The sequence below is a fragment of the Macrobrachium nipponense genome, chromosome 2 (genome assembly GCF_015104395.2).
Source record: "Macrobrachium nipponense isolate FS-2020 chromosome 2, ASM1510439v2, whole genome shotgun sequence".
In the NCBI taxonomy this organism is placed as follows: Eukaryota; Metazoa; Arthropoda; class Malacostraca; order Decapoda; family Palaemonidae; genus Macrobrachium; species Macrobrachium nipponense.
The window spans coordinates 97,382,067-97,400,258 of NC_087201.1; the positions used below are offsets into that span (position 1 = coordinate 97,382,067).

An 18,192-nucleotide genomic window follows, 5' to 3' on the forward strand; every position below is an offset into this window, starting at 1 on the left:
CTGGTTGGAAGAATGGCTCTTCTCGGCCTTCTTAACTCCCGATGGAGACTCCTCAGGGAAGTTTTTCAGGGCTCGAGTCAATAGTCGGGCGCCCTCCAACTCCTCTTGAGAGGCCGAGATCGATCGGAATCTCTCCAATCACGTCTCGGTGATGAAGATCCGACGACGAGAAACACTCACGTAGGACGCTTTTACAATAGCGGTCCTTGGCAGTCTGGGGTGTCACAGAAACCGCCGAAGGGACACCTGATCGGTGGGGATTCTCCACAACCTCCTTTCAGCTTTCGACATTCCTTCTCCTCTGGGCATGTGAGCTTGGAAGAGGTCTAGACCTAGGAGCGTTGCTGAGCCGACCAGATGCCCCCTCCACTACACTGGGGACACTTATATCACTGTCTAATGACAAATCACTAGCCTTACCTTGTATGGCAGCCATTTTGTTTTCCATTATTTTGAAGGCTGCTTTTAGATCTGCAAGTTCTTTCGCTGGATCTACAGGTTCTGCAATAGGAGAAGGGGCTGCAATGGAAGGAGAAGTAGCAATACTTACCCTTGGGGAAGATCCCAAGCTTGGAATTAGTTCAGATCTAGAACTACTTAAACTTCTATGAGAAGCCTTCCTCACTCTTTCTCTTTCTAACTTATTTAAATAATTAGTTAGATTCTTCCATTCGTTCTCACTCAAGTTCTCACATTCTTTACAAGTATTAGTAAAAGAACATTCATACTCCCTGCACCTCTTGCATACCGTGTGAGGGTCTACCGAAGCTTTCGGCAACCTCACCTTACAGCCTACATTCACACAACGTCTCACAACCATACTAGAGTCAGACATATTTAAAGAAAAATCCAAAATCAAGTCCACAAAACAGTCCACAAAAGCGTATGCCAATCCAACAATCCAGATACGTCACCAAAAGTCAGTCAAGAAGATCAATTGCCGGTGAAAAAAAGAAAAACCAATCGAGAGGAACCAACAACAATGTTGATGGTCCGGCGACAGAAGAATTCTGATTAGAAAACGGGGATGGTTCCTAGTCCTGCCACCCAGGGCAGGGCGGTAGATCACCTGACCTACCTGTAGCGTGTGCCGCGAAATTTGAAATTCTGTCGGAGACGACGGAGTCTATAGCTAAGTATATATCTGGCAGGGAAGTTGAATGTATAAAAATGCTAATTTACCTATTGTTCAATTAAAAAAAAAAAAAATCCTTTAATACACAACACCTTTGGTGAGGACATGGTACCCTTGGTTAGGTTAGGTGTGGTTGATAAGGTCACTCGGCCCCCAAGGCTAGGGTAAATGACCGAGCAGTGACATAGCGGCCACCTCTCTCGGAATGCAGCCACTTCCCGAAAAACGCTCGAATTAGAGTAAACAACCGCAGACGATCCATCATCATCGCGTGCCATTTCCTTATTCATCATCGATATCTAATTGGTGAAACAAGAATACAATTACAACTTTAAGCATACCATTCAAAAGATTGAAATTTCGTCAACATAATGTGATATATGAAAGCCCCATACGAACTAAAATAAGCATGTGAGCTCTTCGTAAAATATGTTTTCAAGGCAGCTTTGAAATCAAATATGGCGGCAATTGCGTGACTCGCCGTTCTAACAACAGATAATCCACCATCTTCCCCAGCACTCATTTGAACAATGTTAGCGTATATATGTAACATTTATTGAACTTACTCAAGACTGCAGTTGTAATCAGCACAATAAAATAACACTTTGTTGCCTATACTAGTGAAAGTATGAAACTTTATATTCCCGGGGTCATGGTTTGAACTAATTCATTTTAACCTTGTAATCAGTGGTTTTATCCTTACTGCTATCACAACTGAAACTCCACAGTGCTTATTTGATTGTAATTATACACATTTTGGTTTTAATTCACTCCAAATTCCACTTAAACCACGTTGCTGTTCCTGGTTCCTAAGCACTCACTCCACAAACACAGTTACGAGCAGCAGATGACTACACTGTTTATGCGGTGCAAAGTTTTATTCCCTTAATTGTTTACTTTACTCATTATATCGTATAACTTTACTTTGTTACTTCAAAATGTTTATTTAATTTGTGTCTATTATCCCTCTTTTGCAACCAAATTAACCCCAAAAAATTACAAATATTTCTGATGTACTACTTAGGAGCAGATGACGCGACAAAAAAATGACTTGTCGTTGCCCATCTAGTGGAGCTTCACACATACACCGATGCATTTACAAACTGTTTCTATGAATTCTAGTTGTCATAGTAATGCAGTAATGATAAAATTGCTGTAAAATGTATATATACCACAAATAGATACGCTAATTTCACTTATTTCCCCGGTTTTGTGTAAGTCTTATACCCAGTTTGGAGGGTAAACACATACCAATTGACAAGACTGATAAACAATTGAAGAGTGCAAAACGCCGCAAAGAATGCTGTCATTCCCTTTAATAAGTACTGGTTAGAGGTCGGGTTTACGATTGTTGTGATGAAAGTGCCCCAGCGTCTATGGGTACAAGTGGTGTGCGGATTTAGCACAGGAAATGGGAAGTTTGTTGACACAAGCAACTCCGCAAACATCGACATGGCGTCAATCTTCTCAATTTTTTAATTGTAAGTAAAAATTTCGAAAGTGTCAAGGGGGTAGTATGCACTGCGTTGGCCACACTTTTCATTACCCTCTGTTTAAATCTTACAATATGGCCTTAATTTCTAACTTTGGAGAAAATATACTTACTTTGAAAGGAGTAGAGGTCTTGAGCTCCTGCTATATCACCACAAACAACTCATGACTGATGAACATCTCCAGTGTCAGGACGTGTTAAAGTACTTTTTCGGAGGGTGGCCAAATACGCAGTATAGTCAGTGAGTTGGCCAGTCCAGTCGGTTGTTTACCCTATGCCATTGTTTTGTAATTTAGGAGAAAACACTTCCTTCAAGAGGAGTGTAGAGGTCTCGTTGTGCTGCTTGGATGGGCCACAACTCTTGACTGATGATCATGGCAGCAGCTTCAAGTACTTTTCAGGAAGGAGGCCGCATTCCGGGATTGGTGGCCACTGTGTCGCCACTCAATCATTTACGCTAAATTAGCTACAGTGTCATGCCCAGACCTGGCCGGGGGTCTTTGCCCCCTCTGGACCCCCAAAGTAACACTGAATACCCATCACCGTACTCACCAGAGTAAGGAGAATCGACAGGAACAGGTTCCGCTGATGAAAAAAAAATACTTCCTAAAATACCATAGGTGTGTACATGCCCACCTGGACCCCAAAATAAATACTTACCTAGGTACTACCTAGTAGTAGTATAGCTAGGTACCTATACTCTGTTTTTTTCCATCTGTCCATCAGTCTGTGGTGTTTTCGCATGGTAACACTGCGTTCCGGGCTTTAAATATAGTTATGCTATGTGTAAGTTTTAGGTAAATAAAAGGATATCTGGGTACATTTGCAACTGAAAAGTGTTTTAATAATTTACTGTATGCGAATTACACCGTTAATGTTCGAAATAGGATATTATTATTGTTGTTGAATGTAAGCTGAATGTAACTACTATCTAAAGCCTGGGACGCAGTGTTACCATACGCAAACACCACAGGCGGATGGACAGATGGAAAAAAACAGAGTATAGCTACTAGGTAGTAGCTACTAGGCTAGGTAGTAGCTACTGTAGCTAGGTAGCCTAGCTAGGTATAGCCTATACCTACTAGTAGGTAGGCTAGCTACAAGTAGTAGGTATACCTAGGGTAAAACACCACGGAAGGCCAACCCTCACCACGGTGGACGGGTCTTATTCACTCGATATTTAATTGGTGAAACATGAATACAATTGCAACTCTAAGCATACCATTTAAAAGATTGAAGTTTCGTCAACATAATGTGATATGAAAGCCCCAATACGAACTAAATAAGCTGTGAGCTCTTCGTAAAATATGTTTTCAAGGCAGTTTTGAAATCCAATATGGCGGCTACGTTTTGCATGGAAGGTTCTGATCAGTGACGGCCACCATCTTTCCCCAGCCTTCCCAAGCAATCATTTGAACAATGTTTAGCGTATATATGTAACGTTTATTGATCTTACTCAAGATTGCAGTTGTATCAGCACAATAAAAACAACATTTTGTTGCCTATATTAGTGAAAGTATGAAACTTGTTATTCCCGGGGTTATGGTTTGAACTGAATTCATTTTTACCTTGTAAGCGGCGGTTTTTATCCTTACTGCCATCACAACTGAACTCCACAGTGCTTATTTTGATTGTTTTATTATTATACACATTTTGGTCTCAGTTCACTCCACACTGCACTTTAAACCCAGTTACTGTTGCTGGTTCCTAGCACGCGCGCCACAAACACAGTGACGAACAGCAGACGACGAAACTGCAAAGTTTTAGTCCCTAAATTGTGTACTTTACTCGTTATTTAGTTTAAATTTACTTTGTTATTTAAACATTTAATTTAATTCATGTATATTATCCCTTTTTTTTTGCAACCAAATTACCCCGAAAAATTACAGATATTTCTAAAGTAGATACATCAAATGTTTCTAAAGTTTTCGTACATCTGGCTGCCGAAAACCATAGAGAACGACCATGGATAAGTGCATAGAGGAACGACTACGGAGAAGTGAATTATATACATATTCTTTTTTTTTTTTCTTTTTCTTTTTTTTGCTAGCACTTTTAATAGATTTCAATCTATATTAGTATTTTGAATTTCTTTAATAACCGTATGCCAGAAATAAATGTAACCTTTAAATGTTTGCATGCTTTAATGTTTGCATGCTAAGAATGGCAAAATCATCGTTGCCACATTAGTGAGGCTTCACACATACGCTGTTTCATTATTATAACAGTTTCCATGAATTCTATTTGTCATAGTAATGCAATAATGATAAAATTCCTTTAATAATTATGTATATATACTTCCAATACATAGCCTAATTTCACCAGTTTCAACGTTTTGTGTGTAGTCTTATACCCAGTTTGGAGGGTCAACACATACCGAATGGCAACAAGAGAGAGAGAGATGAGAGAGAGAGAGAGAGAAGAGAGAGAGAGAAAGGAAGGCGAAGGAACGAAGGAAAGGGGCGGCGGTGGAGGGAGGGGAGGGGTAGGTGGAGCTTTATACGCGTGTTTCGTATCCATTTCTGCATATGGAGTTTTTTGTCTCTTGGTACAAGGACAAGTGTTGTTATTCTTTACGATTAGTGATTCACGATACCCTTATAAATTACGGCACTGGGTGTAATGCACTATACAAAATCTCGTTCTGATACGAGTGTTCGTTACAGAAATAGGTATTGCCCAAAAACGTGCTTGCACTGTCTCTGAAACCCATAGTAGGTATGCTGCTTAGTTGTCATCAAGTTTTTTGTAATCAAGTATTTTTTTTACAAAAAAGCTATTTTCTCAATCAAAACATATGCCTCTCAATGCTAACTTTCCTCTTTTTAACGACTTTCTGGTCATTGCAAATTCGGCCCCGATAATTTTCTATGGTGCGAAAGCGAAAACAGAGGCGCATCGACCGAAAAACGATTGCGTCACACTACTACGGCGATAATCCGGCAGTAAAAATATCTTCATATATCCAAAAGTAAATAATGAAGATATGTATGCGCATTACGATTATACCAATTACATGAAGAGCTGATAATCTGCATGAATAAAACTGTCAACTGTTCTGCAAGAAAGTTGAGTAAAGTAATTATTTACAATAGGTACGAAAGTCAAGATGTCGTGTCGTCATAATACAGGACTTGAAAGAACGTTCAAATTCCAAAAAATAATTACTTAAATTTGAGTCAGAATCGAGTTACTTTTTCAATAACGAATATTTTAAAATTAATCATCATAAATATGTAAAATATTGATGTTTTACTATTTATTTAAAAAATTATCGAAGTGCACGCTTCGTCGTCGTCTTCTACAAAACAGTTGTTTACTCGGTGAGGAAAAGTTTTCCGTTTTTTGTGATAAAAGTGCCCCAGCGTCTGTGGGCACAAGTGGTGTGCGGATTTATCACAGGATATGGTTAGTTTATTGACACAAGCGACTCCGTAAACATCAAGATGGCGTCAATCTTCTAAATACCTCGAGTTGTAAGTAAAAATGTTGAACGCGTTTTGGTGAGATTTGCACTACGTTTGAGACCGTTTTCAGTACCTTCTGTTTAAATCTTAAAATTTGGCCTTAGCTAATTTCTAACTTTGGAGAAAATACTTACTTCGAAAGGAGAGTAGAGGTCTTTAGCTCCGTTTCTCACCAACAAGAAGTCGCGACTGATGCCCATCTCCGGTGTCAGGACGCGTTATAATGTACTTTTTCGGAGGGTGGCAAGCGTTGATTGTAGGTGGCCTGTTTGGCCTGCCGTGGTGTTTTACCCTAGGTAGGTACGAACATCTGAAACGATGGCCTAACCTTCCATTCTCTCGTAGGCTAGTAGGTATTGTTATACCTAGTTTGATCAGCATACGTTCGGAGGTTGTCCTGCATCGTTATTCTGCAAACTACCTTAGGCACAGGCCACTATACTCTGTTTTTTTTCATCTCCATCATGCCTAGGGTGTTTGTGTATGGCAACACTGCGTCCCGTAAATAGTTACGCTGTGTGAAAGTGTTAGGTTATTAAATAAAAGGATATCTGGGTGTACATTTTGCAACTGAAAAGTGTTTTAATAATTTACTGTATGCGAATTACACCGTTAATATTCGAAATAGGATATTATTATATCGTTGAATGTAAGCTGAATGTAACTATCTAAAGCCCGGGACGCAGTGTTACCATACAAAAACACCACAGGCCGATGGACAGATGAAAAAAATAGAGTATAGGTATGCTACCTAGCCTATAGCCTAGGTAGTAGTAGGTAGCTACCTGAAGCCAAGCACCGAGATCCATTGGGTCATTCAGTGTCTCCTCACCCTGAAATGTTACAAGGGTTTAATTTACTTACCTGTATAGCTTGTACAATGACGCCCTGATACCTCCGTTCGCTCTTATTATATTTATCGCCTTGGCAACTTTGTCTAGGCCTAAATAGCTAGCCATTTTACTGTTGGGAGGATGTGCTAAACAAATATCAGCTGGAGTCGACGGTGTCTTCTTCCTTGGCCGGACTCGTTCATTTGAAAATAAATAGCAAATTGGTTATTCTGACGGGTTCTTTAGTTAAATTTGTGATTTTGAAAAATAGATATGTATATTAATATTATTTTAATAACACTGAAAATATTTTAAGAGCATAAATTTATATTTTGAGTCATTCTACCAAAAAAAATATATAACTTACTTTCGTAGGCCTTTCACAGCCATCATACCTACAAGAAGCCTTTCTGGGAGGTCCGAGAAGAGTTCGTCGCCCACAGTACATTTGACCATTATTACATAAAATACATGTCATATCGTTAAAATACAGACCCCTTTCTTTTCACGACTGAAAATGTTATTTACGTTATAGAAAACGCAATTTGACCTGTTCAATGTGACGTATTAAATGTAAACTGCAAATTATTTGATGGGAAATTGTTTTTTTTTTTTTCTATATTTGACAAATAGTTTTTAACCTAGCTTTCCTGAAGAAAAAATTAATTTTCCTATTGTCAAAGAAACAAAGATCTGTCGAGACTTAAAATTCATAAATCTGTCCGTTCTCCTTCATTACGATATCAAATTCTAGAGCTCCTCCAGCCCTCACTTGGTTTGTCATGATGATATCATGTTACCTATGGTTTTCTTAAATAACTTATATTTCATACTCATAACTGAATGTTTATTTACATGCTTCGTAGGCACATAAATTCATTTATCATTTACACGCTTATATAGAGACATTAGAAAAATCATGCAGACTTATGACGGTGAGTTGTGGTGGCAGTCAGATGTGGCCACTTTCGTTCTTGTTTGTTCCGGAACTATAATGTAACTTCTTTATGGTTAAGGCTAACTTCACCAGGTCTAGGAATATCTAGACCGTGAACCTGATATGGTTTAATTCTGTCCTACGACTGAGCGTTTGCTGTTCGAGCCATGTGAGGGTCGGGGAAGGACAGTGAATGAGACTTCAATGAGTAGGCTTTGCGTTTTGCAGACGCAGTACAAGGGTAAACAAGAATTATGTTGGCCTTCGTAGAGTGAGAAGTAAAAACCTATAAAATGATGTACAATGAATTTCAGATGGGTGTGCTGAGGGAGCACTTGAAAATAATTTTGAAATTTGGAAAGATAAATTAGGATTGATATATTTCTCTGTTAAGACACATGAAGAGAAAGATGAAGTTAATGTTGTCGGAGAAGAATTCATTGAAGACGAATATTTCACTGCTTGGTTTTATGTGTGTACACCCTCGGCCCTTGTACGTTTGCAAAATAAGTAATTCTAAGCCCTCATTCCGCGGTAAAGTAGACTATGGCAGTTGACGTTTTCCTACAACTGCCATTTTCCTGCGTTATTTTACTTACTGAACAAGAATTTAAAGTAATATTTATTCGGACGACTGTAATTAACCCCCAGGGGCCAGTACTAAACACGGCGAATACATTGAACGCCCCAATCCGGATGTCGTATCCGCCGTTACGTTCCTTGCAGTCCCTGCGGAACTATTGTTTAGAATTACCCTGCAAGAAACGTGACCGCAAATACGACATCCACTTGGGATTGGGGCGTTCAATGTATTTTGCCGTGTTTCGTACTGGCCCCTGGGGATTAATTACAGTCGTCCGAATAAATATTACTGTAAATTCTTGTTCAGTAAGTAAAATACCGTAGGAAAACGTCAACTGCCATGGTCTACTTTACTGCGGAATTGGGGTTTAGAATTACCTTCACTTTAGGCGGTATTTTGTTGTATAGTCTTGGCGTGCAATGTTCAAAAATCTCTAGCATGACTTACAATTTTTTGGGCTCAAAATGCTTCACTTGCATGTGTGATATGCTTTGAAGACTGTAAGATTTATTTTGTATTCCGTTCTTGCTTTTACTAGAGCCAATGTAGCGCAAATTAGTGCTGGGGTTATTCTGTCACGGGAACATAGTCCTTTTATTAATCTAGCAGCTCTATTTTGTACTCCTTGCAATTTTCTTAATAGGTAGTTAGGGAGACCGTAGTAGTCTATAACGTTGCAGTAGTCAATTAAGCCTCGAAAGTCTTCTTTCCCACCGTCGAGCCTTGAAAGAATTTGGTTATAAATTGCTGTTTTCAGAATATCTTCATTTAAGTATTTTCTAATAAATGCAATATTTCTAATATGATAGTTCTAAGTTTTTACAGTATGCAATATATGGTGTTTCATCGACAATTTGTTATCAATGTTTGCTGTTACAATGTTTATTGATGACGAACCAATAGTTATTCTTTTGAAGTGTTCATAGAAATTTTCGTAGTGCACGGTCAGATCCAAATAGCATACATACATTCAGTTTTGTCTTCATTAAGTTTCGATTTCTTCGTCAACATCCGTTTTTCATATCTTTCATTAATTCATCGATTTTACTAATGACGTCTTTTACCGTTTTGACGGAAATCAGCAAATATGCCTAACCGTGTGCTCGTTTAGAATTCTAGATAATTCAGCTGTGTAAATGGCAAACAGCAGTGGACCCAAGACGCTGACTTAGGCTACTCCTCTTGTTACGTCTTAATTTCTTTTCTGATTTCACATTTGATATAACCACTGTAACCTTCCCGTTTTCTAAGTAGCCTTTGTACCATCTGAGTTTATCATCTTCGATGCCTCATGCTACTCTCAGGTCGTCAATCTTCAGAATGTGGTCAACTGTGTCAAATGCTGCACTTAGGTCGAGCATGACCCGGATGTCACATTTTCCATAATTTTTACCATATTTATAATTGCACACAATGTAGTCGTGGGCTGATCGGATAAAAAAAAAATACTAAGAAAAATGTTGATTGCTGAGGCTGCTGAAAATGGGTGAAAGACAGAAATGAGGAAAGAGAAAGACGGTTCTAGGACAAAATCCCCCGGAGGACAAAATCCCCCGTAGGACAAAATCCCCTTGGACAAAATCCCCCAAGGACAAAATCCCCCTGGACAAAATCCCGCATGGCCAGAATCCCCCGGGACGAATTTAAAGTCATGAAAATGTAAGCAACCAATAATAGTAGTAACTTGTTTTATTTTTCATTGCTTATATATAGTTCCAAACAGATATATTTTAAAATACTCGTACAGTCGTTTGCTGGTTTTACATTTATTATTGCATATATAGTTCTAGTTACCTGAATATTACTGATGGAAATTTTTTTTAACTAACTCGGGAGGTGGAATACTTAACAATAAAAATATCTGAGGAAAATGCAAATTTCAGGAAAAATGCTAGATTGTTTATTCAAAGACTGGACGTGTATTTAAAACCCTAAGTTAAATGCAATGCCTCTAATATAATCTAAATACGTTTTTTCTTGGTATGTTGGCACAACTGATTTGATTCGTGATGTGGTATCCTTATATTTCTTTCTAGGTGGTTCACTAGCGATACCAGAAATAATCTCATTCGTCTGAACATCTTGAAAATTGTTTTCTCGCTCCAAGAGACTCATAAAATCCAGATGACTGGATGGGAACACCCAGCAAATTATACGAAACCACGATGACATCCTTCCACAGAATTATTGGTACAATTGAATTCATCGTTTGTTCTTGCATACATATTTTACAGAGGTATGCTACATGTGGGTTCTCGCGTCCTCGTCGACATGGCCTGCCAATATAGTGCTCCTCAAAGTAATCCAAAATCGGGAAACTCTCCTCTGGCAGAATATCATAGAGGTCTTCAAACGCTTCATGAACAGATTCAGGGGTAATAAAGGCAAGGGCCGATACAATTCTCATTTAGAGAGAGAATTAATTATTGTCTTGATAATGTTTTTGTAAACCAAACTCTTGTATTTTTCTGTAAATATTTTGGCAGAAATGAAAAAGGCAGCCTTTAACATCGACTTCAGGAAAGTACGCTATATCAAAGTATTTAGCATTGTTCTTTCAAAATCGATCATTGCACTCGCAGGCGAGCAGTTTGTCAAAATTTTAACTTCTTGTATAAACCTGTTATAAGTTGTTAGGGTCTTATCCGGTAATGGTGCATAGTCTTTAACGTAAATATATCTTTCACGATGCAATTTCACCTGTCCTTTTGCTCTTCACAAACTCCATCTTCTATGGGTGGAAGTACTAAAGTGATTTCCAAAATGAACTCTTTGTAAGAAGATTTAGTTAAACTATGTAAGTAAAAAAGTACATCGCCTTTTCAGAAAAATGAGCAAACGACTGTACTGCTATGACAGTAAGAAGATTTAGATAATATGTAGCTGTTAGTAAATTTTTTTTCCCTTTTTTGAAAAACAAGCAAACTGTAGAACGGGGAATTCTGGCAAGGGGGATTTTGTCCTCAGGGGATTTTGTCCTATGAGGGATCTTGTCCTGATACCGAGAGAGACACCACAGCCTTTGCGAGGAATTCAAGTTGCTTGACAGTAGATATACAAAGTAAAAAACAGCTACGAATTTCAGAATTGAGGGGAAGAGAGAAAAATGCTCCTTTTAAGACTAGTAATGTTGGAGAGAAATGCTCCTTTTAAGACTAGTAATGTTGGTAATTTTGACAAGGTAACTGTAAGAAATGTGAAAAAGCTTTCATCCAAATTCATGGTATGCAATAACTAGTGTTAAAGGAAAATTTCAGCAATTCACGAATATCCGTAGAATGTCGAGATAATTCAGAAAAGGTCACAAAATTGTGTGTAGACCAGCTGCTTGGAATACTAGGCATTATGTATTGAAATGTGAAGAATGAGACTTAATTCACATTCATAAAAATCAGGATAAGACAAGACAGAGAGAGGAGAGAGAGAGAGAGAGAGAGAGAGAGAGAGAGAGAGAGAGAGAGAGAGAGAGAGAGAGAGAGAGAGTGGGGAAGGAGGGAACGGAGGGGAGCGACACATAATGCAAGAGACGGCTACACGTCAACGTGAGTCTCTCAATAAAGGTATGGTCACAAGACAGAATCAGAAATGTCAAGCTAAAGAGAGAGTGATGATCCATGCTGTGGAGGAACGTATTGCGAATTACGGAACAGGACGATAACTCTCATTACATCTCATAAGTCTGTTGTAAAACATTAGAGGAGACTGAGACGATGAGAAATGTAGCTGACTACAGATATTGATCCTGACTGGTGGCAAACAAAATGAGACTTCGTAAATAATTGGATGGAAACGGAAAAGTTTAAATTAAATGAAGCTGTGTTCGAGCCTCAGCGTCTGAGGTAGAAGGCTGTAGATTGGTTCTTTGGAACATTTTGGAAAATGTGTCCACCATTTGCCTTAAGATACTCACAAACCATAACCTAATAACACAAATTGTATATCAAAAACATACATCATTATCAATATAAAAAAAACTGAGACAGGAAAGCATAAATCCAATCAAATAAGACCTTGAAGGAGTTCGTTATGGAAAGTGGGATCGAGATACCTAACTGATAGTGGAACAGGTAGTCAAGAATATATAAAAGAATGATTTACAAAGAAGCGATTAAAGATTTCAGTTGAAAAGCAGGAGACATATAAGTAGGGATATCAAAAGACATGACATCCTAATGAAAGTTGTTGATGTGGCATAAGGTAAAAGCATGTATATATATATATATATATATATATATATATATATATATATATATCATATAAACACACACACACACACACACACACACACACACACACACACACACACACACACACACACACACATCATATATATATTATATATATATATATATATATATATATGATATATATATATATTATAATAGCAATGCCTCTGACATTATTTGGAAGCACCAGAAGAGGAGTAAAGTATGCCAAGAGATGGTTAAACTTGTAAATATTGGATACAGGGTTGTAGGAGCGTAAGTACGAACAACCACAATGCGCCCCTTCTTTGAGGCTTATGAAAGGTCAGAATAAGGGAGAATTATGCTATTTCACGACACAGAAATAATGACAGACCCATGCGACAAGTAGAGAGAAAGAAAAAAAGTTAAGGAATCAGGTGCAAGAAAACACCGAAAAAGTAATATTAAAAAGAAAATCACAGAGGATATAAAATAACTTTGAAATTAATAGGAAATAACAACTTGAGATTCAAGGAAGGTAGTGGAAAGAGCTAGCTTTTACATTTAATTTGAAGAAATGATGCAGTACTCACGATGCAAGCAAGGTCAACCTGCTTAAAAAATCAAGGAGAATCTTGCAGTAGAACATTTATTTAGGTAAAAGAAAAAAAAAGATAGTTAAGAGACAGCCTGATAATTATTGAGATTAAAATGCCTAATAAAATTGTGTAAATTATATATGGGGAAGCAATAAAGATAAAATAAACATAAAGAAACATATAGTAGGTTCATGGGAACAGATGCATATGAAACGGAAGCTAAGCGTAGGATGATAATAAACTAATTACTGTATATTTGTTCTGTGTCCATCTTAAAAGGATAGTGTGCCCTACGAAGTCGTTGTGGTGTAAATTATAAGGATCTGGGAACCAGGGACCGGAATAAACCGCTACAAAGTTACGACCTTTCAGAACTACTACTACTAAGTTGAAACGTGCGGTGTGTCTGCGAGTAGTCGAGTACCCTACCACGACGATTACTACTATCTACTAGTTGGATTTAGGATTTGTCGTCTTCATGGTTCGAAAATGTCAATCAAGAAAATAAAGGTGATTTCACGGAACCCCGATAACTACCTTCGGGAAACTAAACATGATATACATAAAGGTAAGTGAAGCTTACATTAACTTTACCGCCATTCCTACCTAAGGTAATGGGTTGCATTTCTACTACCTAGGCTAGTATATAGGCTAGCCTATACTAGAAGGTAGCCTAGCTAGGAGAAAAAAACCGAGTGGGCTAGCTAAGCCCGTCTTGCCCGCTTGTTGATCCACCCTCTGAATAAGTACTCTAAGGTATTTCTACAGAAGCAGTCCGCGCGGACGACAAGGAACGTAACCGCGGATACGACATCCTTTAGGGATTGGGGCGTCCAATGTATTTTGCTGTGTTTACCTAGCCTATACCTAGTAGTACTGGCCGCTGGGGGTTCATTACAGTCGTTCGAATTACTTAGGTAGTAGGTAGTAGGCTACCTACTACTAAAATTCTTCTCCAGGAGGGGTAGTTCGCAGATCCTGGGACAGATCCGACAATTCCAGAACCATTACCCCAAATAACAAAATGCATAGAATAAAAGTTGTCCAGAATTCCAAAATTACCTAGTAGCCTAGGTAGCTGGGCTATACCCGAAAAGTCACTTACCCGACCAATTTACACCAAAATACCATCCGCCGATATTTCCTGTGAAACATAAATTTTTCTAAGTACCCAATTGATGCGAAGGCTGACACGGCGGTCGTAGCTCCCGTAGTTCTTGAGTTGGCTGCGGACAGGTGCTGTACGTCGGCCCGCCCCCAACGAGGGAATTTTAAATCAAACCAATCCTGTATCAGGTTGACCCAGGTCATCCCCAAGGGACATGGATTAACTTCCTTCCAACTAATAAAAATGTGTCCCATGAATACCTATGAATCAGACGATCATACCTGCAGTCACAAAATTCGGCCTTTCCATTCTCCACCGCTGACATGGATAGAACGCACGCAGTATTAGTACCTATTTCCTAAAAGTGTTAAAGCAGACGAGTTCGATAAATAGATACACATTTGTATATTAGTATTCTGACCGAGTTCCTACTCAACACCGACGAATTTATGAAGTTGTACAAACAGCAAGTGCGGTAAGAAGGTATCAGTTCGGCACGGGTCCTTTTTTGAAAAGTCGCCTTTGTCCCGGTCCGAAACAATAAGACCAGCGAGCCACGTGATCCCCCACCCGTTTCAAAGGGGCAGAGACTGATGCCTTCATGTACCCCTTCATGGTTGTCGGACAGCAGCGACTTTGAAATGTGAATAAGGTAAGTTGTATATTAATTTTTGTTAGCCTTAAAACTAGTGTTTCGGTTAGTTCGAAGCCAGTACCGAAGCACGTGTTTGAACAGATCTATCGGCCCGGCGGTGGGCATGTAGGAACATACATGATGCCACAATTTGTATGTAAACTAGTGTTTCGGTTAGTTCGAAGCCAGTACCGAAGCACGTGTTCGAACAGTAAGGCCGTGGCAAACGAGAAATGTGTTTAATGTTACAGTTATGGGGGGATTTATAGCCTAGGCTAGTTGTGTTTTTTTGTATGTACTGTGGCTAATTCTCTGTAACCCCTGTGGCTAGCGCGCGCACGCAAAGCTCCGTTCAGCACACATAAACATATTCACCGTTAACAAATAATTTATCAGTAATTCTGGTTAGTCGTAGCCTAGGCTAGTCTGTTGTTTACATGTAAAGTAGTTGTTGAAAGTTATGTATGCAAAGTAAGGGGTCCTAGCATCTAATTTAATGTCGGTTAGTGGTAGCCTAGGCTAAACGTTTTACATGTAGGCTAGTGGTTCAAAAGTTCTGCAAAGTAAGGGGTCCTAGGCTAGCCTAGCCTACGTCAATCTTGATTGCAGAGTAAGGGGTCAAAATTTTGTATTCAGGGTCAAGGGTCTGGGTCTCAAAACCGGGAATTGAGAGTTTTGGGCTTCCCCCCGCCTAAAAACCCCGGTTTCCCACTGGGTCCCCTTTTACCGTTTGATGTTTTTTAGGCTTTATTTTCACTGGGTCAACTACAAAAACGTTATTCTTAGCAATTTTTCCCACGAAAATCAATCGTCCCCTGATCTGTAGTCGCTCCGAAGTAAGTATTTTCTCCAAAGTTAGAAATTAAGGCCAAATTTAAAGCTTTAAACAGAGGGTAGTGAAAAGGGTGGCCAACGCAGCAAATTTCACCAAAACGCTTTCAAAATTTTTACTTACGCTTAAATAACTTAAAAGATTGACGCCATCTCGATGTTTGCGGAGTTGCTTGTGTCAGCAAACTTCCCATTTAATGTATGACACTTACCTGGCAGGTATATATATAGCTATATTCTCTGTTCCACCTGGCAGAAATTTTCAAAACTCGCGGCAAATCGCTAGTAACCTATTAGTAGTTCAGGCAACCACCACCCCGTTACCGTGGCGCTAGCGCTAGGAACCGTTCCCAATTGGGCCAGATTTTCTCTGCCAGCCGAACCGGCAACATTGTTGGTGGTTCCCTGCTAGAATTTTCATTCTCGTTGCTGACTGATCTTGGATTTTGGTATTGTACTCGGAAACGTTAGCTTGGCATTCGCTTTGGATTGTTCTTTAAGATGTCTGACTCTGGAAGTATGTTTAGAGTGTGTGTAAAAGAGGGGTGTAAGGTAAGACTGCCGAAAGCTCGGTCGACCCTCATACCGTTTGTAAGAAATGTAGGGAGAATGTGTGTACTTGGGAGAATAGATGCATTGAATGTGAAAATTTATCAGAGAAGGATGGAAGGTCTTTATGAAATACGTTGATAGACTGGAGAAAGATCGTGTAAGGAGATCTGTTTCTCGTAGTGAGAAGTCAAATTCTTCGAGTAAAAAGAGTGATTGTATTTCCTCTCCAGCTCCTTCTAAGTTTAGAATTGGTAGTTCCTTCTCCCCAGGTATCTCCTGCGCCCCGCTGCTGTATCGGAGGAGACGAACGATACAAATATTGTGAAAGTGTTCGCTGCCCTTGCGTCCATGGGCGACCAGATACAGCGACTTACAGACAAAGTTAGTGCTTTCGATGTCAGTGAAAGTGTAGTGGAGGGGGCGTCTGATCGTCTCTCTCGTGCTCCTAGACCTAGACCTCTGTCAAGCTCCCAGACCCAAGGGAGAAGGCATGTCGACAGTCGAAGGGAGGCGAGAGAGGTTTTGACACGGTCAGGCGTCCCTTCGAACAGTCCTGTTTGCAAGTTCCCAGGCTGTTGCAGTTCGCCGCAGAAAAGGCGTAACTGGGAAGTGTGCGTCCTCGGAAGGTTCGACTTCCGAGCGAGAACGTCGGTATGCAGTGGTGTCTCGCCCACTCAAGAGGACGTTCAGGACATCAACTGCTCTCGACAGACAGGTGCAAGATAGTGAGGGCTTGGAGTAGTCCTGAGGTGTTGTCATCCTCGGAAGACGGGGAAGCAGTACCGATCAAGAGGAAAGGATTTTTTCGTGCTAGAGAGGACGCAAATCGCACTGGCGATATACGTCCGTCTCGGCATGGTATTGCCTTGGGAGAATCGCCTCCATCTTCTTATGGATCCTCCCCTCGTATTTCTCCGTCGGGTAGAGTACAAGATCGCTCTCCTTTAGGTCGCAGTCCAGCTCGTAATCCTCATCCTTACCTTCGTCGTCTACCATTCAGGAGGATGGTACGAAGCATTTCTTACGGGAAATGCAGTCCAAGTTGGCAGTGTTGGTGAAGTCTTGGGATGCTCCTGAACAAGCATCTTCGAGGCGTACGGACGATTTTCCTTCCCATTAAGTCTTCGAAAAGGGAAGACAAGGACGCGTTCGCCGAGGACGCAGGGCGCACTGGCGCTAGGAGGAAAATAGTGTTGGAAGAAGCAGGACGCAAACGTCAGGACGCGGGACCAATGGGGGACGCAGGACGCAGGCGGCAGGAAGCAGGCGTGTCTACGATGGACGCAGGACGCAGGCGGCAGGACATCGAGAGGCGGCAGGACGCAGACGCATCGGTAGCCGCAGGACGCAGGCGGCAAGACATCGAGAGGCGGCAGGACGCCGATGCCTCGCGAGCCGCAGGACGCAGGCGGCAGGACGCTAGTCCGTCAACGAAGCGTCAATACGACGACGACTTGCAAGATATTTCTTCAGCAGAAGAAGAGTTGGAAGTATTGAAGAAAAGAATACAGAACCTTCTTCAGATTATAAGGTTCTGACTTCACGTCTATTGCTGTTTTTGAGGGGGAATTTAAACCGACAGCTCCGTTATCCCCCCTTATCACAGTTTTCCAAGACTAGGACTCCAAAGAAGTCCTCCTTCCTGAAAATGACGATGTCAATTTCGGCAAAGAAGGCCCTTCAACGGGTGAATGACTGGATGAAGGACAAAGAAAGAAGCGGGAAAATACTCGTTTGTTTTTTCCTCCAGCTAAGTTAGCTTCTAAATCAGGAGTATGGTACGCTACTGGAGAAAGTCTAGGCCTGGGAGTACCTGCCTCCTCCCAGGGGGACT

The 18,192-nt window shown here is 40.2% G+C and overlaps 2 protein-coding genes across 3 annotated transcripts in view; one reads left to right on the forward strand and one right to left on the reverse strand.

Annotated features, from left to right (window-relative positions):
- The window catches only part of LOC135220825 (probable NADH dehydrogenase [ubiquinone] 1 alpha subcomplex subunit 12), a 44,745-nt gene extending 37,602 nt beyond the window's left edge, over positions 1–7,143 (reverse strand). Inside the window, exon 1 of the mRNA XM_064258368.1 lies at positions 6,959–7,143. Coding sequence (XP_064114438.1) covers positions 6,959–7,053 — 95 coding nt within the window. The 5' untranslated portion in view covers positions 7,054–7,143. The remainder of the gene's footprint in view (positions 1–6,958) is intronic.
- Positions 1–18,192, forward strand: part of LOC135220821 (DDB1- and CUL4-associated factor 13-like) — a 111,449-nt gene that overhangs the window by 1,225 nt on the left and 92,032 nt on the right. The window contains exon 1 of one of the 2 annotated variants that reach the window (XM_064258360.1): positions 13,570–13,801. The exons of the other annotated variant lie outside the window; for it this stretch is intronic. Coding sequence (XP_064114430.1) covers positions 13,723–13,801 — 79 coding nt within the window. The 5' untranslated portion in view covers positions 13,570–13,722. Of the gene's footprint in view, positions 1–13,569; positions 13,802–18,192 lie in introns of those variants that run through there. 2 annotated transcript variants of the gene reach the window in all.